The 25,400-nt window shown below is 37.6% G+C and overlaps 1 protein-coding gene and 1 long non-coding RNA gene across 8 annotated transcripts in view; one reads left to right on the top strand and one right to left on the bottom strand.

Annotated features, from left to right (window-relative positions):
• Window positions 1-25,400, top strand: part of LOC107266517 (sodium channel protein 60E) — a 60,588-nt gene that overhangs the window by 17,283 nt on the left and 17,905 nt on the right. For all 7 annotated transcript variants that reach the window (XM_025083770.1, XM_015737100.2, XM_025083771.1 and 4 more), the window contains 3 exons: window positions 11,418-11,626; window positions 20,093-20,313; window positions 23,478-23,658. In XM_025083770.1, coding sequence (XP_024939538.1) covers window positions 11,418-11,626; window positions 20,093-20,313; window positions 23,478-23,658 — 611 coding nt within the window. The remainder of the gene's footprint in view (window positions 1-11,417; window positions 11,627-20,092; window positions 20,314-23,477; window positions 23,659-25,400) is intronic.
• LOC107266520 lies at window positions 13,529-14,044 on the bottom strand. The gene is made up of 2 exons (XR_001537434.1): window positions 14,000-14,044; window positions 13,529-13,917 (listed from the first exon to the last, which is right to left on the bottom strand). It is a non-coding gene; the product is annotated as an uncharacterized LOC107266520 (long non-coding RNA).

Raw genomic sequence — 25,400 nt, 5'->3', positions numbered from 1 at the left:
GAGATAAGAAAAAAAGAGTTAGTACAAATTATTAAGATAAAATTCAAAGTTACTGACCTAAAGAGAATTCAAATTCTCTCAAGGGAATGTCTACTTCGAGTTCGTTAAGTATAATTCGGAAAAAAATTAAAAATATGTAACCCAGAAGAATTCGCGTTCGAAATTTGCAAAAATAACCAAAAAATACATATATGGCTAATCAGCACATGCTGTTCTATACTCCAGCAGAAATACGTAGGATTTCCGAGGTATAAGAATGCCATTGAAATTTTACTACAAACTAAAGTCACTGCTTTATATTTTACAGTCCATTCACCAGGCAATATTCTAAGTCTTCAATTCTTCAACATTCTATTTTACCACACAGTTTTACGAGTCCTTTATTACCGATGTGTCTGGTAATAATCGTGAATCCTTATTAGGCAGCAATGTGACCGTCGTGACATGAGCGCTTATGTGCGTGATTTGACGATAACCGTATTTACCACCAAGATAACGAATATCTGTCAGAGTCGAACAAATCTACTAATGGTCCGTTTCTTCACCTTCAGTTAAAATGTAATCTGCAGATAAACGCCTAAGGCATGAAAATGACTGGTTAGTTGAGGATTTATCCACAGGTTAAATTTTAACCGAAGATGAGGAAACTGGCCATCGATTTGCTTAAAAAAAAATTAAATGAAAAAAATTAAAATCGAAAAAAACTTAGCTACAATTGTCTTCGTTCTTGACCTACCGTAAACTTTTTACGATAACTCAAAATGTAGTACGTATCACCCCTTTCATATTTTGACGACCCCCCCCCTCCCCACTACCCCCCACGAAAGCAAGGCAAATATAACGAAAAGTTGCCCGGGTAAAATAACTTTAATGAAAATACACCAACTGCAATTACAACTTGGTACAGTGTACCATTATATTTTCAATTAGCAAGAATGTTAGAAAAGGTACTTGTACACAGTTCAGACACGTCAATGCTTCACCAACTAGTACGAACAATAACGTATATATCGGTACCGCCCTATGTGCGTATAACAGTACATGTAATATAGTTAAATAGTTTCAATCCCTGTTGTCCATCGAAAAGTGACGTATTCCTGTCATCGGGTCCACATTGAAGCCATAGGGTCCCTGAAACCCTTAGAGACAACCAATGTAGATCCTAATTCCCTGTGTCTGCTGTAGAGACCAACTGAATTAACATACAACTGTGCCAGTTTATACCCACGGCTTCAAGGTTTAGAAACTTGTTAGCATAGGCACCCATTCTCAGTTCCGGTCTGCCTGACTGCCCACCTACCTATCTACCTTCCTGCCTGCCTGCCTACCCACCTACTTAGGACTATAACGTTCGTGCAAGATTCACGAGCACCCACTATTAGTCCTTATCCTGAGAATCAACAACACAGGTACGATGACATAAACGAAGGATGAATCGTTATTTCGATAACAAATGGATAAGCCGTTCAGAAGTAACTTGTACGCATTACAAAAGAACATACCGTCGCATCAGCTTATACGGACTGGCAAGAAAAGTCGTTTAGAGCTTGTCATGTTTATAATCCAACAGTAACATGAAAACTGTTATTACCAACTGTTGAGGGTAATATATCTACATATACGTAAAGCCTTTTGCAACTGACGTACATAACCACATAGTTAATGAGTGTCATGATAAGCCATGTATACTCTGAGTATGGCGATTATACTACGAACGATTAGCGTGAGCTATAAAGGGGTAAAAAATATCCCCTATATTTTTTTATATTAGGTTATCATTTCTCATTGATTTTTATTTAAATTAAGATTTGGTAATTTGTTACATGAGCTAATAGGCTAAGTTAATATTACGTAAAAAAATGTTAACACTGGGTATATACTTGTATTGCGCGTGTTTGTATTGATTGCCCGAATAATTGCCAGCAGCAACCCCTATAGAAAGGGTAGACCGTCCCGATCGCGTGCAGACTTTCATTCGACAATAAGGTGTTGCCCTGTCGGACACGAGGTTCACCCTTAGCCAGGGCATCGCCAAAAGGCCTGCGCCCTTCAACGCACAGCCCTGATAAATCGTTTTCGTATCTTTCGATAAAAAATAGCGCGATCCAAAAGTATCCAGAGATACCGTCATAGTAAATAGTACGTCACTGTATTGTATAGCGTAAGTGTACAGGGTAGGGGATTTTCTAGCAACTATACTCTATTTTCTAATAACTATTCATCGTGGGAATTAATCTTTTTTTTACCTAATTTTTCTTTCCCCTTATCTTTCTGTCTTTTAACTTTTTCCTGCGAGCCGAGAAAAGCGGAAAACTGTTACTCCGCTTTTAATTTATACGGCAGTCACAGCTGTTCACTTGCTGCTATGCTATAAACTTTTAGCAGGATTGACTGATTGTTTCAGAGGAAATAAAACGTCACCGATTACGAATTTCATTTACGTATAACCATTTGATAGACTCGCCACTCTGTATCCTTTACTCGATGAGATTGCTTGGCAATTTCTCAATTAAAATCACTCCGGCTGATCGTGGATATAAGACGGCGTGTTTTGACGATTGCCTTATTAGCGAACCGTCCCGATGCTAATTAATTTTCCTAGGAACAAGTTAATAAACTATCTGATACGTGTTTGTGTGCCAAGGTAAAGTTTAATGATTTGTTTGCTCGTCAACTTGTCAGCTCGTCATGAGTCATGCGATCTTTAATGGTCATTGTTATGTGTTAATGTAGGTACGTGATTTAAATTTGGAGATAATAAAAAGAAGAAAAAAACACTATTTCCGGGAGTACTAGTGATTTTTTATCATTAAAGTGACTTTTCTTTCCTCTTCTTTCTCTTTACATAATCACCGGATCTTATATCTCGTTATTTAGCATGTAAACGGGGACAAAAATACTATTGCGAATAACGAGAACACTTTCTATCCCATAATACGTGTTAACGTTACTTATACTCGGTGTGAGATTGGTAACACTGTTATCTAAATTGTCAAGGATGGTAAACCGAAACAACTTTTTATCGCTTTAGGAACACGTATACGTTAACGGGGTTACGTTAACGAATTTCGTGGTGATATAGACAGCAGTAAAGTTATCGGTCATGAAGCGTTAAACATATCGTAATATCTGAATGTGATGTATTAAGTATTGTGGAATATTATTCCATGATGAAGTAAATATAAGTTATTGATACTTCTTGGTTTATGGAGGTTCGTCTCGAAAGGTCCTGTCAGGGGTAGCAAAAAATGCGGCAGTCTTCGTTGGTAATAAATGAGAAACGACAAGGTGGATTATGGTAATATCCTTTATTCTGATTACCAAACATTCTTATACCATAGATAAGGTCAATTAATTTATCATTTAATGTCAATTTTATGTAGAACGCAAATTATATGAAATAAGTGTAGCGTATAAAATATTCAATGTACAAATATATACACTTGACTCACATGTGTTATTATGTTACTCGTTAAACGAATTATTAATATTATTTTAAAAATACGACCCTTCTAAAGCTAAAGAATTTAACAATCTGTAGAAGTTATATTTCTTTCAAGATTAAGTATAGCCTGAGATTCTAATATGAGAATTTTCACCCAGGTCATGATTTTCTTACCCATTTCATACGTGAGGATGATATCAGTAATAGTTGATGAACTGGTGATACGAATTATACATAAACACGCTAATAATAGTATAAATACTGACAGCTGTTAATATATATGTATATGTATATACGTATATTCATGCAATAAGTGACATCATTTTGCCGGTGTGGAAGTTTTGTGTACAAAAATATGCATCTGTTGATATTGCTCGTGATAGGCGAATAAATGACGATTTAGTGAAACGGTGCAGGGCTTACGGTTTGAAAAGTAAGCTTTAGGTTGCTGCATTGTTCATACTTTGATATAGGCAACTGTAATGGAAATATAAATCGATACTGACTTTTTGATAGTTACCAGACTCGTATAATAATTTTTTTCATCTCTTTTTTCCTTTCGCAAATCCTTATTACCGTTGGTTGTTTCGATTATTATTAATTTTTCTTGGCAATTTTATACGGAGTAAAGTATCTATTTATCATCTGAATAATTTACCTTCGTCAACCTATTAGTGGATCGAATATCAGGATATATTAAAATATGATGGTGATAATGAAAAATCGATTGAACAACGTAAAAGTAATGGCTATTTTACGAAATATATTTTAACGGTTTTAGGTTGTTTTTTATTATCAAAACCAAAGAGTGCTCGCACTCAAGAGACATAGAGAAATTACAATCGCTGAAATTCAATTCCAATCATTTTCGAGTGATATTGGTGTAAAATTTCTGTGAGAATATTTGAAATTCACGTTTACGTGATACTTGAGGTATGGTAACATATCTAGAAATTGAGAACACGTTGCTCTTCTACCTGTGCAATATGTGTATTTGCATGTATCGATATAAGATATATTATGTATATCCATATATGAAAATCCATAAAATATATTACATACTATTTCTCTGATACATTGTGCTCCAGCTACAAGAAAAATCGAGGTGCCATACAGATCTATCGTTTTTAAGTATCACATATGATTTAAGAAAAAAGGTGTTGAGATGCTGTCAGATAAAAATGGATGCACAGTAGTGTGATTACAATTCAATATAAAATTTCCTGCTACAATTTATATTTTTGTAACAGAAGTAATAGCACCAACAAGATATACGATAACGAAGAGAAAGTTGAAGAAATTGAGTATCCAATGTACCGAGTTGATTGTAAAATTTGTAACATATTTTCTTTACTCGACACCGATAACGTAAAACCGAGAACTAACCTACGTCACCTTCGGCCGTCCGCCCCTCGTTCGTACATCCGCATGCCAGGCGGACGTCAGCCAGTTCTTTTTTTCACCGGAAATTGACGAGCCGATATGACCTGGAAGTTGAGGTGGAAAAGTCTCCATTCCGCCAAAACGAGAGCTCCGACGGAACCTATTAGAAAAGACGATAGCTTAACGGATCCTGTCGATCTTTGGGGACGTGTAAAATCGATAAACGCAACTGTATGTGCTAATCTTTGGGGTCGTGTAAAATCAGCAAATGGATGCACGAACGGGAGCGAAGGGTTACGAAAATGCACGGTCGCTCAGGTTGCTAGGTCGAGGTAAAGAGGGCTGGAGTAAGAGTCAGGTGAATAGTGCCGTAAATAGAGAGCATTTTATCGAGAACGTAGCAGAACGACTCGGAGCTGTAAAATCGAAGTCCCTCCACCAATTAATAAATTGAGAGTCTCACCGGCACTGCACCTCCGAAACGCACGCAGAAAATCGATATGATTTTCTGGATATAGCGAGAGCAGCGCGAGAATCACAAAAGCGATAACTTCCTATACCGTATAGGAAACAGCTAGAAAAACTATCAATCCGGGAGCTCGAGGCACCTCGATCGGTGTCCCAAGACAGACTGACTTTGAAAATAGTCAAATTCGAGAACTAATCATTCTGATTGGTCGAGATCCTTATATACCCGATAACTTTATCCTTTCCCTCGAGTCGTCCCTGTAAACCAGATCGAGAGCGTTCCTTAGCGAATCGGTACGTAACAATTGGAAATCCTGCACGGCCTCAGGACGTCGGGCGACAGCTGGGCACCACAACCATAACTCGGATCAGGGGATTCGTCCACTGCCCTTAACCTGTTAAAAACCATATCTCCGCCCGCTCTACAGTCCTTTGCCTCTTTCCAGCGGAGCGCCGGTATCTCATAGGGACGTCTGTCGTGGAGACGTCGCCGTCGGGTACTTTTCTCTACCGGGAAACTCGGTACGTCGAGACTGTCTCTCCACGGCAGACTCGAGCACTTTGACGTCAACTAAATAATAACGAATTTTTCCGAGAGCATTGACATAACTGTCTATACGAATCAACCCGAGAGTGTAGCTTCTGAGCAGAATGGCGACTCGAAGGGAACCAGAAAGCGAAAACGTTATCTGAATCGATAGCTGGAGTCGCCTTGTGACTGTGAGTCGAAAAATCACGTGACAGATTATATTTCCTAAGAGTAGGTTCGTCGTATAATACATATTATAGCGTTATGTATTATACAAGAAACATTATAATTTCAAATCACAGTACGAATAGCATAATTTTCGTCTTTTAATTAACGAAAATAAAACTCCGATTTTTTAGCTGGAGTTTAAAGTAGTTGCGAAAGATTTGGTGTGAAAAGAATTTCAAGTATTGATAGAAGCACCTACTTCTCCGGAAGAGTGGTGGACACAGTTCAACAAATATCTCAGAAAAACATTTTCAAGCTGTCGCTACTCTTTCGCCTTGAAAATAAAACATGGAGTGACACTAGGTACTTTATATCTTTACTTTTCTTTCTCTTCCTATATCACTGGTTCTTGGTGTCGTTGCCATTAAAGTTTTGCGAGGGTGAATATACACTTTCCTATGGTGTCGTCATATGATATGTTGGTATCACTAATGAATAACAAATGTCATATAGTGGGTACGCTCTGCTGTTATTATCCCATATATTTTGATTTATATTGATTGTCATCACTATATTATTTTACTGCTACTTTATTTTGGTAGTTGACTTTTTATTATGATTACGATTATTTTAATTGTCTATAAATTTATGAAGAATGCTCCAGATTGAATAAATTAATTGATCTCTCTCTCTCTCTCTCTCTCTCTGTCTCCCTTTATTTTATAGCAGTATTAATCAAACAGTTCCATATGCCATACCATATTCTTATTTTTTGATAAAAAAACATTAGCTACAATGTGGTGATATTGTACATGACAGTAGGTACTATTTTCACGAGAGAACGCAATTTCTAAGTCGTAATTAATCTTGAAAGTCTATCAGTACATCGTAGCTAAATAAAATCGTCTCTTTTCAATTAATGAAATAGTAACACTATTAAAAAACAGTGCACCCCACTTTTTTCATTTTCGTTCAGTACTGTATTCTCAGAAACTGAAGTTCATTCTCGTAGAAAATATCGCGAGATTAAAGACTCAGCGACTGCCGTTCCTCATAGTATTTTTCGTGTTTTCATGTTTTCGTTGGTGGTTTACCGTTGTTTGTTATACGACAGTAGCTACGCTGTGCCACCTCAAACCCACCGAGGCATCGATCATCCCTTGTTTTCCTTGTAACAATTTCAATGATAATCGAACCAAATAAAAATTTCGAAAATGCATTGTACTACATTAATCATCAATTTACACGTGTTTAATTAAACACTTTGCACAAGGTGAATTCACGTAAACAAAAACTTTGTTTATTTTTATAAATGCTATTTGCATCCCCATTATATAAAATACTCGCAAATCTTTATCAAAGACATGTATATTAGATAAAACTGAACGTAAGCACCCCTTATGGTTGTTCGCATATATTGGTTTAATATACATTGATTATATGTCAAATCCTGCAATCAGTGTTTAACGTCATTCTAAAGGGCAAAATATTTAATGCGGGGTAATGCAGGTAACAGTAAGGTCCCGCGAGTAAACGTTATACGTCAGGAGGAAACATTGAAAGCGGCTACCTACTTATTGCCACGTGTCCTAGTTTCTTTAGCGGAAATGGAGTTGCTAAATAACAATTCCTGGATGAAAATGACGAACGCATATGCATCAGAGATGTCAATATACGCTGTAGAGAGGATTGCAAGTAAGATTAGCACGAGAAATTTCTAACAGCATGAAAGCAGTTCAAATTTGATAAAAAATACACGATTAGACATATATAGATAATAAATCATATCGACTCGTTTTAACTTTCTGGTAGATATAAAAAAAGGAGAATCGTCGAAGTACTCTGCATATGAAAAATGTATGTTCAAAAAAAAAAAAAAATTGAATCTTATCCCGATTTCGGAAGCCGTTCACGGACCAACCACCAATGAATGTATGCATGAGGGTTCCGCAGCTCAAGATATCCTTAAGTACGAGGCCACTCAGATGTGCACACAGAGGTCAGTAAACATGATTTGGTTCCTCACACAAGTCAAGCGTATCGAACAAGTTTCTTTGGATGGTGGCCAAAGATCCGAACTCCTGGCGAATGATGGTAGCTCGTACTTTGTACTCGTGCTTTGCCACGTCGTAGAAAGAAAACAAAGAAGAAAAAAGAAAAAAAAAGAGAAAATGGCCAAAAAAAGGAAAAACAGTATTTGACTCTAGTGGGAATTGCAGTTCGTCACCATTGTGGACGCGCCGAGCGTCTGCGTGCAGTGAAAGAGTCAGTATGATAGGAGGGCGTGTATGAGGGTTAGATAACAGAAAAAAAAGAAAGATAGAAGGAATAGGAACAGAGCTAGGAGAAAAATAGGGCAACCGCTTCAGCACGATGCCACCCGTTTCATACCGGAAGCGTAAAGCCTTTACGAGAAATGGGTCGTCCTCCTAGTGAAATTCTTCTTCGTAATCATAGCGCTGTATACAGGAGGGGAATATCTTTTGCGTGAAATAAGTGAGTTTCGATGATTTCGACGTTATCCATAGAAGGAGAACGTTGGAGGAAATGGTTTGGAAATTCTTTGGCTTTGGTCTGGCGGTAGTAGCCACGAATTCTTTGCTTGCTCAGACACGACCTCGCGTAACAGGGCGTCCTAAGAATTTTCACGAAGCTTCCCACGTTCCGTTCGAGAAATCCCTAGAAATCTCATTGGACATCGTGACACCTTCTACTTCTTTATTACATACCACATACACGAATACCGTGTGCGTCGAGTGACTTTATGTCTCCACGTACTCGGGATATGGTATCCACATTTCGCCTGATGCAAACAGGCCCGTCTTCCTGAAACATGCATAAGCAGGGTTGGGACGGACAGACACTTCATAAATCTTGCATTATATTTTCGGCCAGTTTTTATGTACGCCAGCCAATGGAAACGCGATCCTTGGGGTTGGTCGATTTTGAATACGAGTGGGGCTTTATGAACCGTATAGGGTGGAACGTTATTGACTAAGGGATGCACGCAAGCTCACGTCAACTATTTTCACGATCTATACACTGTACACGAGAAGCACAGGAATGCGCCTACGTTAATCCGAATGAAGTTGCAAGAGTATCCAGTGAGCTATGGACCCCCTTTAAGCTGTGCCAAAATACACATACACGTGGGTTAGGGTAGCTGAATTTACTAGGGGATCAAATTAGCGCACGGTGCATTAACCGCGACTATCCTCTCTGTTCGATAATTAGCAGCGGGTTACTCGTCTACGTATCGTTGTTCTACCACCTCTAAACTGCAAGACTTACCACGTACGAGCTTACAAGATAACAGATTAACCGCTTCATAAATCTCATGTCCTTATCTGGCAGGTAGTAAGTATATACCCACTCATAAAATCGCGATCAGGAAAATTGCCCAGTTAAAGTCCTCCTCTCCTAAGGACTGCAGGAATTCCCGAACTGTACTCGAAGATTCATTCGCGATTGTTTCCCGATACTCAGCGAGGCCTGAATTGCAAATTTAACATTTGGCAGGTATACGTCTTGTGATCGCGAGACAATCGATCCACCATAATTTGCATCACCTAAAAGAGGTTAGAAAATTGTTCTAGAGTCGAGATTTATTATACATCGCTATACGCCAATGAAATATGCTAATTGGTGATAAGGTAGGATTTACAAGGTTATTCAGGAGCATTGTACCACATGAAGGTGGCTCTGTCATGTAAATCAAACGGACGGGCTAACTTCAGCTGGTGCAATACTCCTGAATAACATTATAGGTATATAACTACGTCTAGGATTATTAAGTACAAGAGCACCACCTGAAGTTGGCTCTACCATAGAAATCAAATGGACAGGAGGCTAACTTCAGGTGGTGCGGTTGTCGTAAGTAACCCTGTATAACGATAAAGGGACCTTTACTAAAATTTTTATGGTATATGAAAGGAGGTATTTCAAAGGAGTGCTTTGCCTTTTATAACGTCTCCTTCAAGATTCCAGCCTAACGAGATCGTCGTGTCACTGGAAATGCACCTTGTCACCTTATCACCTTGTCGTGGTACGGCGACAAATGAAACTTCTTATAACTACGTGTATAAACCATGAAATAATTTATAGTGATAAGGAACCCACGAAACCCGTCAAAACTTATTACCTAGAGTGAGCACATTTCCTCTGGTCGTTACGTGCGATAAAATAAATAGAGTACAGTACAGGTATAAGTATCGGTAAGTCGCAGCACGTGACCCAACCCATCAAGGAAATTCAATTTGTCCATGTCAATTGACATTCCAATCATATATCGATGCATTCATCAAGTACGATTGACTTGGAAGTATCAATTGTTTGACAGAAGTACCAATTATCGTCTCTACGTACATCAACGTTCATCCACGTATAGGATATCGTCTGCCATTGAAAGTATTTCAAACTGCCGATGGTACGTGGATTTTTTATTCGTCAATGCGAAACGAAATAAAGCACGTAGAAAAAAATAAAACAAGTCCCATGACGAACTTACTCAAGCAGTGATTGCCAGTAGTCATACTGAAGAAACTTTAGGGAAACTCAATCTCTATAGACGTGCAATATACACTGCTGAGCGTAATATACAGGCACTATAGTAAAATACTATAATGTACATTAAAGTTAGCAGCGAGTATTCTGGTCCGTAGACGCTATGCGGTAACTTTTAATTCACAAAGATCCTTTTGCACGGACCAGACGCCACAGACGAGGAGATAAAGACAGAAAGGTATATAGATATATAGAGAAAGGAAAAAAAAGACTGGATTTAGGTAAAGTCGCAAAGCATTCCGGCATTATCAATCAAGCTTCCACAACTAAGAGGCTTCCTGCCTTGAGAAATGCGAGTTCGCTTTGCTATCATTACGCAACCGAGTCGTTCCTTTTCTGATGTGAGTGATGAACGACTAGTTCGCTGGTAAAACGGGTGCAAGAAATATGGCGGTCTCTTGTAATGTTATCACAAAACACCTTGTGTCTGATCAATGACATGTCCGAGAGCTTAACTATATCTTTTGGACTCTTTTCGTTCATGGACTTGCAAGAGATTTGGTCTTACAGTTTATTGAATTATGCACGTGACAAGACGTGATTCTTGACACATCAACCTAACCTCATCCATGTATCTATATATGGATATCATGTCTTGCGAATTCTAGAACGTTCTGCGACGTTGAATATTCTTCGACGGAATCGAGTTCCTTTCGTCTTTCTGTCAGGATATATCGATATGTACAGTTACTGCTGAATGCAATGGCGGATGGATATATGCAATAGAGCTTGAGGTAGAAATGCATTCGATCTGATTGAAATCGGATGGTACTGAAAAGTCAAATATAAATTTTCCGTTTTATGTATATCTGAGGTAGACTCAAATTTTACTCACTGCTCGGTACTATTTATCTGTTTCAGACGTTCTGCGTGGTGTCCAAGAGATCTCGCAAGAACTACATCCACAGGTTCACTGCGACTAACAGCTGGTTCATATTTTCTCCATGGAATCCCATAAGGCGCTGTTGCATCTTCCTCAGTACAAACCAGTACTTTGACTATGTGGTCATGGCTACCATTCTACTTAATTGCGTCTTCCTAGCCATGACCGAAACCGTCGAAGAAGCCGAGTGAGCAAAAATCTTAAATTTAATATGATACATACTATAGTTCTATTATTTTATAGAATAGTGCAACCATTTCAAAACCTTTGAAGCTAGGACTGCTCCGTTCCGAATTTTAATACCCTGAGTCCCCATGTTAGTGCTGTATATTCTGTTAGTGCCTGAGGTCCGACTGTGTATATACAGGGTGTTCGTTAGGAAACGCACTGTAGTAACACTGTTACATTCCTTTTCAAATTCTAATGAATACGTGTATTTTCATTTTTTATTTCATACATCAAAATTTCGAGATAATCAAGGTTGAAGTTGCAGTAATGCGACCAATCAGAACGCGTTTAAACGGAGCGTAGATGACGTCGCGAGCTAGTCCGCAAGGCCTGCTTACACTAGGCCAATAACACTAAGAGTATCGTCGTTGTGTCCCTGTTTATCTGCATGTAATTGAGTAAGATACAAGAGACGATACTCTTAGTGTTATTGGCCTAGTGTAAGCAGGCCTCGCGGGCTAGCTCGCGACGTCATCTACGCTCCGTTTAAACGCGTTCTGATTGGTCGCATTACTGCAACTTCAACCTTGATTATCTCGAAATTTTGATGTATGAAATAAAAAATGAAAATACACGTATTCATTAGAATTTGAAAAGGAATGTAACAGTGTTACTACAGTGCGTTTCCTAACGAACACCCTGTATATACACAGTCGGACCTCAGGCACTAACAGAATATACAGCACTAACATGGGGACTCAGGGTATTAAAATTCGGAACGGAGCAGTCCTAGCTTCAAAGGTTTTGAAATGGTCATTGCGGGAGGCCATTGCCAGAAACGCCAGTTCACGGGGTTCAACTGTATTTCAATCAGTAGATAGAGCTTATCGCTGTTCAGGCAGATTAAGCTGTGCCGCTATTTTCAAGTTACGTTATATTCTTAAAAATGTATATCCATCCCATTAAAACGTTATCAATCCTACTTTCTTAGGGGCTCTGAGAAAGTGTCCAGGTGTGCGCAAGGCATTATACATATATGTACAGAAGACGTTATCGAGGTTGCGTGCAAGTCTTCGAAGTGAGCATCCTCATTGCTGGAAGGGCATAGCGATGCTATCGCAACACCTTGAATTACATGATATACGTAATTTCCATATAAACCATTAGAAGAACCTTGACTTCTCATAAGACTCATATCACGTCTTATCTCCAGGATATAAAATGAGGAATAAAGGATGGAGGATTAGCAAACTATTTTAGTATATTCAATTTATACTTAATGATGATTACACGCCGGAATAATAATAGTGACAAATATATATGTATGACGTAGCAACATGGATATATTCGTATAACGAAATATATGTTATACTAGATAAATTATTTTTCTGTAATTTAACGTATTCATATACATATACTCAAAACGACGATCAAGCATCAAGATATATTTGTGCGCCTAGTTATTTGTTAGATGTACTTTTGTCGTGCATATGAATGTTTCTTATCTGTTTTCTCCTTTTTTTTAGTAAAATTTAAAAACGACACTTATTTTTGGTTTTTGATTGCATGAAACCGAAGAAAAAATATGCCGGGGATTATATATCCCAAGTACGTAAATATGATATAATAGAATCCACGTATTCAGTGTTATGGTGTATGATACCTGAAAGGATAACCCGAAGGTTGGCCAAAGGTAATTAGTGAGGAAAATGGTTAAAACATTGGAAATGGAAAAAAAGTTTGGTAAAATTGTCGGATGTCCATGTATGTATTAAATGATATAATATGAGAATTTTCAAAAGTTGAGCTTGTTATTTGTCCATGATTCTCAAGAAAAATGAAAAATAAAGTCATAATTTCTAACTGATGTTATGGGATTCGCGTAATACAATTTACATGTGTAACGAATTTCTTTTATATGTATTTTGAACTTCGAAACAAATTAATTTATTGAGTTGATTATAGTCAACAAGATAACCAATAAGTCAACGATAATTATGAGATTTTTAACAAAACGACAAAGCTCTTACATTTATAACGCTTCTCATTCATTCACACTCATTCTTTCGGAATATTTTACATGTTGAACTTGTCTATATAATATACATAATTTAAAAGCTTATCTCAATTCAGGATTCTTCAGGTCAAAAGGTCCAACGTGGCGGTTGTCAGTGATGGCTTAACAGTCTGGCTTCGTGATTCAGCGTCGTCAATTTAATTGTGAATTCGCTGCGCACGTTGCTCACATGTGATAATAGTTTTGGTTTAATTCTTTTCCTTTTTAATCCGTGAATTCCTCGGCCCTGTTGCCTGGTAATCGGATACAATTCGCGGATAAAAATTAAATTTCAATATAATGTAGATTATATCCTTGGTATGAACTAATAAATACCTGACTCGTCGAATTGACACACGTGTCTCTTTAGACGGTTGTCAGTCAAAAGGGACGAGCCAGGACATCTCCTACGGTATACAGCACGGCAGAGAATGGAGGGGGAAAAGCGATATTTGCGCGATCAATCGATAATATTAATTACCATGGAGCAGATAAGACCTGTCGGTAATTCGTCACACATGTTACTCGTTCTTGAAAAAAGTACGCAAGGAAAATTGAGCTTTTTATCAGAGTTCGCAAAATCTCAAAGTTCAACGTTATATTTTTCTGCCGTGTATCAGATTTTCTGTTTATCACATATGAACTCATATATCACATATGTGAGTCGTGGATATTTGTCACTCCGTATGAAGCGTGACATACCTTTATTTGACCACTTTTACTTTGCTGCAAATCACGCTGAATCCCAGCCGACAAATTCGCAGGAAAGTTTAATTTCTTTAGCCTGACATGCTCTTTGGAAAGTTTTCTTAGGGTCTTTTTCCCTGCGCTTCGGCGTCCGAATCTCTTCGTAACAATGGTGCACACGAGGCGCAAAACTTGGCCGAATTACTCTGGGACAAAGTGTACCATATAGGAAGAGGAAGCCGGGAAGAGAAAGGATCGTAGCGAAAAGAAAAATGAAGCGAAACGTTCTTCATCCAACACGTCATCAAGTGTAAAGTCAAAAAGAATTGGCAGTAAAACTAAAAACTCGAGATGATATAAGAAAATTTTCCGCTGTAACTACTGCGACTAAATAATTGATGCCTCGATAGCATAATAAAGAAAAAACATTTTTTCAACGGTATCCGATATCTCTGAAATCATCATCAAAACGGCAAGATCTTCCGGCCGGATGTTGGTGGTCCCGCATTAGCAGATCAGACCATGCGCTCTGAGATTGCTTGAAATATTTATACGTATTGATTTTTTCATATACTATAAATCTATGAATATATAAACACACGATAGATATATGCAGTATGGATAGGTAATAAATACCAAGTATACAGGGTGTCTCAGAATAAAAAGATATGAAGAACATCATAAAATAGAAGAGGAAAATCTGAAACAAAAAGTCCTGATCAATTTTTTTTACCGAGATTTCCTCTCAAAGTTATAAAAAATTAAAGCTAGCCAATCAACGCACAGCTGTACCCGCCAAGCATCCCTTTATCCCCCGTTTACCACGTTTTAATTTTATTCAGCAGGTACACCTGTGTATTGATTCGCTAGCTTGGTTATTTATAACTTTAAGAAGAAATTTCGGTAAAAAAAATGGATCAGAACTTTTCGTTTCAGATTTTCCTCTTCTACTTGATGGTGTACTCTATATCCTTTTATTCTGGGACACCCTGTATATATACTCAAACACTTACGTTCGAGAGTTTAAAAATATTCGGAAAAAAAATTCTTATCGCAAATGGACCCAGATAGCAATAGTCTCGATAGGGTTGCAAGGGTTTATGTTGAAAACACGCGATATGTACCACAGCTAGATCGATTTGATAATCGGCGCATCTAGGGTAAATTGATAGGTCCATCATAGGGAGATATCTAGTGGAAATGGATCCCCTAGGATCCTTTTGGGGAAGGTGCTATCTGATGTGATAATAACACTGCAAATTCAAGTGTGTGATAACCTACCCTTTCTATGGTAGTCACTTTTTACACACTTACAAGTGTTGTGATTCCTACATATTCCAACGTAAAAATAACACGCTTGTAAATGTGTAAAAAGTGACTACCATAGAAAGGATAGGGAATAAACCACTTGAATTTACAGTGAATACCTGATCCTGTAACGCTTTGTACAAAGAGGATCCTACAGATTGAAATCTTGACAAAAGCTACCCCGAACATAAGTTTCCCTCTTAAGTACTTTTTACGCAAGGTTGCCGCTTTCGAAAAATGCAATGAAGAACTTCGTGTCATCCCTTGAGAATTTCACGAGAACTTCACCTGCTACTCGAACCAACTTACGATTCTAATCAATATTTTAGTCTATCCAGAGTACGTTGATTTCTTTGGGCGAATTCTAATAGAAGCTATTTTATATAACGATTGAGTATCTGCCTTGATTGATCGGTAAAGAACCATCTGCGTTCTCTACCTGCCTACGTACTGTGTATCTGTAGGAGTGTGCATCGGAATAAATGTTAAAATATCAGAGGTATCTCAGAGCAGTCTTGTAGATATCGCTTTAATCTCGATCAAGTACTTTTGATCTCAATTTAATGCAAGTCAAGTCTTCCCATCGATTTTCGGCTGATTGAAGTCTCATTATGATTCAGATCAAGTCGCCCTACGAGATCAAAGAGATATAGGGAAAAAGTGTGCGAGAGGGCATAGGGAATAATATGGGAAAATTTATGCCGTCTCAAACATTTTTCCCCTATACGAGACTGTTTAGAGATATATTAATATTTTCACTGGGGTATTATATGAGATTGAGCATTAATTATATTTTTTCTTTAAAATATTCGCATGAAGGATGATAGGTATTATACATATATCTATATCTATAAATCCCGTGTTTGCAATAATTGCTCATCTCGATACGAACGCATAATAAAGAATGAACGTGAAATGATTGATTATAATTATTATTCTCGTGACGTAATCGAATTTTGCCACTTTACTACAATTTTACGGATTAGATCCGGAGATAAGAAATAATTAATAAATTTAATATAGATTTATAGACATAGGAAGCGCTGTCATCACAGGCAGTAAAAGTGAAGAATATTAAGAAAGTATAGGTAAGAGAAATCGTTAGTGAAAATCATACGCAGAGAGAATAAGAATACCGAAAGCTAAAAAGAAAATGCAAAAATAACTTTCGCCCGTCGAAAGAGAAAATGAAAATTGTATAAATTTAAAATACGGCTAAACAAACAAGTAAAGAAGAATCAATTTGCGTTTGTTTTTTCCGAATTGAAATAGCATTCACTTTCAGTTTCCTAGCCCGGGCTCTTAGAGCCCCTATGAAAATATAGGGGTTGGTATAGTTAAGTAGGATAATCCTACCGTTTGTTTCCATCGACTAGGGTTGATGTTTTCAGACTCTAACCCCCACGTAAAAAATTCAGCTTTCTTCAAATGTTGACTAATCGATAAACTTTCGGCGAACAGTTAGTACTGACTGAGTCTTCATCCTCTTATATCTCCCAAGCTACTTTGCCAGTAACCCGGTCGGTTTAGATCAAATAGATATGTACTTTATAGCTAGCAGTTAACTTTGCCAAAGTCCGGCCCTACGATTATCCTAATATTCAATGGATGAAGTTTAAAGCGGGAATGGTATTTGATTCGACTAACGACGCCAGACGAGGTCAGTCGATAATTTACAACGGGCTGTGAAAGCACCGACGGACGATGCTTATCATCATTCGAGGTTTCGCTTACAGATTGATCCAAGTACCGTGTGAAGCGGCCGATTTAGCTTTCGATAAAGTCCCTGTGGGTAAACCTTACGTTTATCGTTGACTGGATGCCCTTTATTAAGTCTGAAAATCCAACTCCATCGTCTGACTGTTTCCACAAATACAGGTTCGCGTGTTCGCTGATGCTTGAATTTAGTATACATATATACGTGTATATACATATGTTTATAGATACCGTAAATTTCGTCCGATCTAAATAGGCACACGTGCCTATTCTACTTGCATGATATTCTTCACGGTCATAAAAACGAATTATTTACATTTAGATTTTGGCTATTTTCTTTTGAACAATTCCGAATTATCAATGTTTACATAGACAAAGTATTTTTATAGGCTTGAAATAAAAATTAATTTAACGGTACTCGTCAAAGGAATTTACATCCGATTGCGTCAGGAACTTTCAAGAGGGTTGGAATTCTCTATAAATTTTTCCCAGTGGCGCCTGTACGTCATGCTTTGGAGCAGCGGAAAAATATACGACTATAATGCTGAGTAACGTGACAGTGATAGACATAGGGAAGTCTCTCGATCTAATGTCTGGTTGACTTAATGTTGAAATTTGGATGAGCATCTATTTGGGTGAACGTTCGACGGGTGTCACACACCGTTCGTTAAAATTAATGGTGGCGTCATTGTCGTCTGTATATAAGGGATGAGACTAAGCCAGATATAACGGGAAGCGACGTGCTAACTCAAAACGGTCGGTTTGGGCTGGTACAGAACGATTATCCAACGTGTTTACCGTTAGTAATAACGCAACGGCAATAGCCAATGATAACAATGACCAACTGCTGGTCTCATGGGAACCTTTGCATTTTCGCATAATATTGGCACTCAGCTATGACGTTGATTTAATTAAATAATACATTGTAAGAAGTAACGATTTGATACGCCTAAAGAAATTAAAATGTCAAATATTAAAGAATAATTATAACAGTCACAAGTTAATTAGTCTTAAGGGTTGGCATAGGGATTTATATTAATTTCGTTCCCCTAACTGGGCGTAATTAGTTACGCAAATTTTTTAAAGGAAAATTCTCGTGCACGTACATCACGAACTATGGGTAATCAAGCAGCACGCCGAATTGATTGTCGTGAATTTTGTTTTTGAAAACAAAAATGAAAAAATATATAATTCTTAAACTTCTATATAATTTTTGTACACGCTTTTATTTTATCGATGCAAGCCTGTTCGGATGCCTCTTTTTTTCGAATAGACTAAACATTCGAGCAGCACGGAGTGGTTCATGAAAATGCTCGAGCATGAAAGTCCGATAATCATATTGCGGCGACATGGTTCGCGGATTATGGTCGGTGTGCTTATCTTTGAAATTCTGCTTGAAATTCCCATCACGCCATAGGCCAATTTCGTCTAGAATTTGGCCTCGTGCAATCGCGGAATTAAGAACGTAGGTCAGACTTACGCTATGAAATATATAGATATAGTACTACATACGGTAATAAAATATTCGCTATATGTGTATATCCGACACATTTGCAATTTGTAACTTGCCCGGCTGCAGCAAAAGTGACGAATTTCATATTTTAGATTTGCAGAAACCACTACCGCATGTAGTAGAGTCTCTCGGTATATCACGAATTGAACTATCTAATATAATTTTGCTTTCACGTTCAATTTTCGAATTGAATATTAAATTTGGATCAGAATCAATTATTCGTATCGATCGATTTTAGTCTGTAAAAATGAAATACAAATACAGGAGTTAAATCGAGCTATCTGTATCCACCTATATAAATAAAATTCGATCATTCGCTTGGCTAGTGTTAAAATACATTTTGAGTATCTGTTATGTATCCAATAAAATTCACGGTTATTGAAAAAACATGTATTGCATTCTTTTAACAATTTGAAATATTCTGAAAATATAGCTGCATGTCCATTAATAAACTCTGTTGACTATACGCTGCCATGTATGCATGTAGGATGACTGTGCTTTTTTGCCTTCTGCAGAAAATTGGTCATAGTTAAATTTTTCTACTGGTACCTAAATAACATGAAAATCATACAGAGAAGCAAGGTGTTCAAATAGCGTTATATGTAGAAGTTATTTATAAGTAAGAGTGACGAATCGATAGTATAGTCGACAAAAGTCATTGTGGATAACGTCCATTTGTGTGGCGTTAAATGGCAAAAATCCCACGTTGTCCGTGCGACCATTTGTTACTCAAACAAAAAGCTAGCGGAGAACTAATCAGCTGAGCCTCCATTTCGACTCTGAACAAAGTGAATTTCGATACCTGTCAAAAGCCGCGAAGCCGGCGAGTATTTCGCTCGCAATGAATATATCGAGTGAATCTCATCTAATTCCTTGAAACTAGCGGGAAATAAATTTTACATATTTTTTTTTTTAATTCCAACAGTTTAGTAGGATGAATCGAATATTTTATTAAGGATTCCTTTCGAGTTTAATATCATTCATGATTTTTACATAGTAACTACAATACTACATTATTGTTTTTAAAATAGTAAAATTTTATTTCTATCAATTTCTACGTTACCGACATATTTTTACAAAACTACTTCGTCGCGATGAAAATGTAGCTCAAGTTCCACGTAAATTATAGGTATAGCGGAAAGCTAATTTTATACGTAACCATGCACTTTCCTGTTTCACGATGTGTCTTAATTCTTGTTTCACAGATATATCTTCCTAGCCATCTACACGGCAGAAATGGTGATAAAGTCGATAGCTAAGGGATTCATTCTCAACAAGTACACGTATCTGAGGAATCCATGGAATTGGTTGGACTTTGTGGTGATAACAAGTGGATACGCGACTATCGGAATGGAGGTTGGAAATCTTGCTGGTCTAAGAACGTTCCGAGTGCTAAGAGCACTCAAGACAGTTTCCATCATGCCAGGTGAGTTTGTAATTAATGTTTCCTATTAATAATTTAATCGGGAATTTAATCAACAATCGCGCAGGCCCAAACTGTCTCGCGACAAAGAATTTTTATACCATAAGCCAGTGGGCTATGTACACGTTCCAAAACGCGCTAAAAAAATTGTGGGCCGAAGACAGCTAAACGTCTGGGAGACGTGATTCCAGATTAAGTGGTTAAAGTATTGAATTTTATAAATCGATAACAATCACTTCTCGATCAGTTGATTAATTTATAGCACTTTGCACTTTAACTCCTGTTCACCAAACTCCTCCCTGCCATTTAATTTCTTTAATCGAATACTTTCATCTCCGAGTTTCTATGAGCTTTTTTCTCTCGATATATACATAAATATAACTATATATCGATAGGTATTAACTTATTCGCGTATATCATTGATTGATTAAAAAGTCAAATTTTCTCTAAGGAGGTAATTCGAAAGAAACGAGTAATCCATTAGCTCCGGCGTCCATAGGCCATTTCCCCTGCTGCTTTCTAATCCCGAGGGATTCGCTGGATATGATAAATTAATTATAACGAACATTAGTAATATTTGACATCAAACTTGATATACATCATAGGAAACCGATCAAATTAATATTTGATAAAAATATAAAAATTGGATACTCAATTTGTTAAAAGAAGTGTACGGCGATGAACTTTCCACAAATAAACTGTTTCCAGAAATATATTATTCTTGCAAACTATAATAATCAAGTGAGGTAGTACATGGTGTCAGTGAGGTAGGAGAGACGCAGTCATATGAGAAATTGTATTTTGATACGATCCTACATATTCCATTACCATATGTATATGAATGGTACTTCGATGAGTATCCATACGTGAAATATTGAAGTTATATAGGGATATTACACTGAAGCATCTACACTGTATTTGTCGTAATACGAGTTCCTCTACAATTACACAACAAATTTCTATCTCGAATCTTCATACATATTAATATATCAGATAGGTCTAATTTGTATAGGACGTATCGACGAATCACTGAGGAGGGTATAATTATGGATCCGACAATTGGTTTGCGTTCATACCAAACTGCTTTACCATTGACGATCTCACGAATCTTTAAAATAAATTTATGAAAATCGTACGAAACATTCTGAAAATTTACCTGTTAAAAAAAATCAAATATTTCCAGTACTAAAATTGAACGCGAATCCTCGCCACCTGCTTGGTTCTCCTAAACATTAAAAAAGACCTTTTCCTGGTCGTTTTACCAAGTAATTACCAGAACGAGAGTTTAAATAATCTTTAACGTGTAAAAGGCGTCTACGACGTAATCCTAATTAAGAAAAACATACAAGCTCGCACATTTCTTATAATTTGGGACTGTCAGCGTCTATGTTTTATTTGATAAAAAAGTTCATATCGGGCCGAAGCACAAAAACCTCACTCCTCATTTCGACGGTTCTTCTATTAACCGGAATAGAGGCACGTATGAACGTGGCATAACGTCGACGAGTAGAGGCCGTTCCAAGTAACGAGTAATATATTAGCACACGCGATAGAGCACGCAAGGCCCTTTAAGCTTTTCCAAAGTTCCTTCGCCAAAACCTTTTCCGCAATCCCCATACACAAGCATTTCACCTTACTTCCCATTTCTGCTTGACTACTTCGCGATTTCAAGGCGGTATTTTAATTTTTACAGCAAAACTTTGCCCATAAAGCACACACCTCCGTGATTGTCGAGTATGTCGCGTTCCGGTGGGAGCTCTCAATTAATTCAAGATTATTAGCAGCTGCTTCTATACATAAATATATACATATATATATACTATAGTTACACATTGCGTATACTGGTATGAAAATCATTTCGACTCACAAGGCAATTTTCATGAAGACATAGGTATATACCTATATACAAGAAATCATTTTTTGCCAGCGTAACCTTCATATATCTTTAGTGTTTTTCCTTGGCTATTTGCGTAACCCATGCGATGATTTACTTAGCCACAGCATTCGAATACTTTACAACCACTACAGCTTTCTTGGCTGCGAGCTTTCCTCGTGAAACTTTCAAGCTGGTAGGTTGCAGGCGAACCCGCACTTCACGGCTACGGAATAATGTCGGACTTTCCGAACTTAGCCGTAAAACTTTCAAGGGGCCTGGGCGCGTCTCGCGTACCTTTCCCAGGCTCAATAATTAACGCGCTCACTTTGCGCCACTTGTAAATTCGATAGGTTTAAGTGAGATGCACCAGTCTTTTCACAGATGGACCTCCTATCAATTTGCACGGTATCCTTGGCCCTCGAGAAAAGTGCGTCTGGATAATAATACCTATACAGTTCGAATAGTTAATTAATTTGGTAATTCTCCATGCAACGCATTGTTATACGTAGTTATAGATAAGCGCGTATATTTATATTACACGACCGTATTGGATTCTATGTAAGGTCATGGTTCTTCGTTATAATAACAGTATATAGGTGCCTATTCGAATGCTAGGAAATGTGGAATACCTTCTAGTGTCCTTGAGCAGGATCGATAAGCTGGTGTGAAGTGTCAATTGTCGAGTCTAAGGTTACGTTTGTAGATCGTCATCTCTGTCAAACGTTATAACTCAAACACGAGTGGTACTACCAGTTAGATAAGTATGCGCAAGTACATATGTGGATACATGTAATCATACCTTGTACATACATGGTTATAACTGAAGAACCAAACATGGATTGGTGATTGCCTCGTGATGATCATATAGCGTTTGTATTGATATCCACTAGTCAATATCATCTTGGTATGGTGATCTGCACCACTTGTAAACAATGGCGGACAGGAATCCTCTCGAGATCAGATCTTCAGAGTGCCTTAAACGATGTCGAATGAATGCCTTCTAACGAGTCGTTTTGAATACGTCACATAGAGAACTTGTCTTCTCACAGGACTGTACTAGTAGGTCAATAGGAACATCATTTTGCTGTTGGTGAATCAGGTATAATAGATATGGCCGTTTGAGGGTAGATTGTTGAATAATCGCTAAAAAATATATGCTCTTACGGAATAGGCGAGTTTTATGGATATCTATGTGAATGGTTTTAAAATTGAAAGTTCAATTTGGATTTGGCAAAATTGAAACGCGTTGATTTCAGAAATTTTTCATTTATACGTTTCTTGATTGTTGCAGGTTTAAAAACTATCATCAATGCACTGTTGCACAGCTTCAAGCAACTTGCTGAGGTCATGACCTTGACGATTTTCTGTTTGATGGTCTTCGCTCTTTTCGCTCTGCAAGTTTACATGGGGGAACTAAGGAACAAGTGCGTAAAGCATCAAGAACCAAACGCCACCCAGGTCGACTGGAACGAGTACGTAATTTTTATAGAATAGATATCTTCAGTGTTTTAAGTTAAAAATTGAGATATTTGCAAGGGAAAATAAGACACTGAAAAATATTGATAAAGCTTTAAGATTTATCAGTGTAAAAAAGCGAGAATTAAAATTATATTATTTACTGAATTATTCTTCTGATCACTGATCAATCCAATAACTTTGGGTTTTATATTGAATGAATTGCTTCAACTTCGAACTGTGTAATCTCGCTAGGAATCCTTTAAGCTTGCTGAACTTCTCTTAGAAGCTTAACAAAGTTGTGCAAGCTTAGTATTGAACTGGAGTCAATCGTAGGACTCGAAGCAGTTGTTTAGGTCAGAGGAATAGCAATTATAAGATCTAAGGAAACCGAATGAAATACTTTCAGTTAAATCAATTCACAAATCTTTGGAAAAGCTTCGCTCAGCGACTACTGCAAAATTTCCAAAGTCTGATTTCAGTTTATAAACACGAATTATCCTACATTTAAGAGCGACGAATGCTATTAATTCAACTCAGCGTACTCTTAATCGGATCGGAAATTATCCCCTGCGAACTCCAGGCCATCTTTCACGTCTCTTGCTAAGTCGTGCATTAATCGGTTTTTAAACGGTAGTGAAATGTCCTTTAAACGTTGCTTATCGGATCTAGTTGAGACTTATTAAAAAGTAACCACACATGAGCTTCGGCGAGTTTCAATATCCACCTACACGATTAGATTGTGAGATACGAATTAAAATTCATGAAATCTGATACAGACGTCATAGGTCTCAATTTTTGATATGGCGAAATTAATGCTTATTCGTAAACCCAAAGACAAATTTGTCCGCGAAAATTGTACCATTTACCATGGCATTACCGACAGACATCGAATAGATAGACGAGCATAATAATAGACCGTAGCGTCAACTTTCTTCAGTCCCAACCTTTTGGATATTTTGTGCTTCCTACATCCCAAAAGGTAAAATCCGGAAATAATCAGAAAGGAAGAAGTTGGATGACCTCCTTTTAGGTCTACGTTGACACGACTGATCGATTCTCGCGACAGCTACAACTACTACGGCCATTTGGCATTAGGTACGCCAATGTCTATGAAACCGTTACCAACCGACTTGGCCGCTTCGTGATTTGTCTACGCCGATGGCGCGCTCTACTTTTCCACGTACATAGAAAAAAGTTACTGAACACTATATTTGAGTCCTGTAGGGCTGGTCACGCAATATCCCTTTTCTAAATGGCACTCAACGAGCACGGACAATTAATCACGAGCACTTCTCTATTTGTTGGCTACACTTGAACTGCCTAAGGACCGAACCGCGATCAGCGTTATCCACTTTGCATTATATAATAGGACTTGCCATTAATCAACTTTTTTTATTAAGTCGTAAAATTCTCATTACCCAGCTCGGTCCAAGGTACCTCGGATTGATTCCTCTAGGTATCTTCATTACTAGCTCTAGGAGCATCTCGAATATAGCTGCACCCTTATAACTTAGGTTCTGTAATGAGTTAAAAATAGTTTTTCTGTAGTGAGAACAGTAACCGGGTAACGCAGTGTGCAAGGATTCCTAGCACTTGGGGAGGCTTTGCTGCTTGTCGTGTCCAGTAGAATTTTAGATAAAAGCTCTTAGCGATCGTATTGACGATGAATTGTATAAAATCCTTCTTAGACACAGCATCTTCTTGGCATACAGAAAGAATTCGATTTTCGAGAGAATATTAAATGAGGAAATTCTCT

This window comes from Cephus cinctus, unplaced genomic scaffold (assembly GCF_000341935.2).
Source record: "Cephus cinctus unplaced genomic scaffold, Ccin1 Ccin1_scaffold0318, whole genome shotgun sequence".
NCBI lineage: Eukaryota > Metazoa > Arthropoda > Insecta > Hymenoptera > Cephidae > Cephus > Cephus cinctus.
Note: the sequence above shows the minus strand (reverse complement) of the source record. Positions and strands in the feature narration are given on the sequence as shown.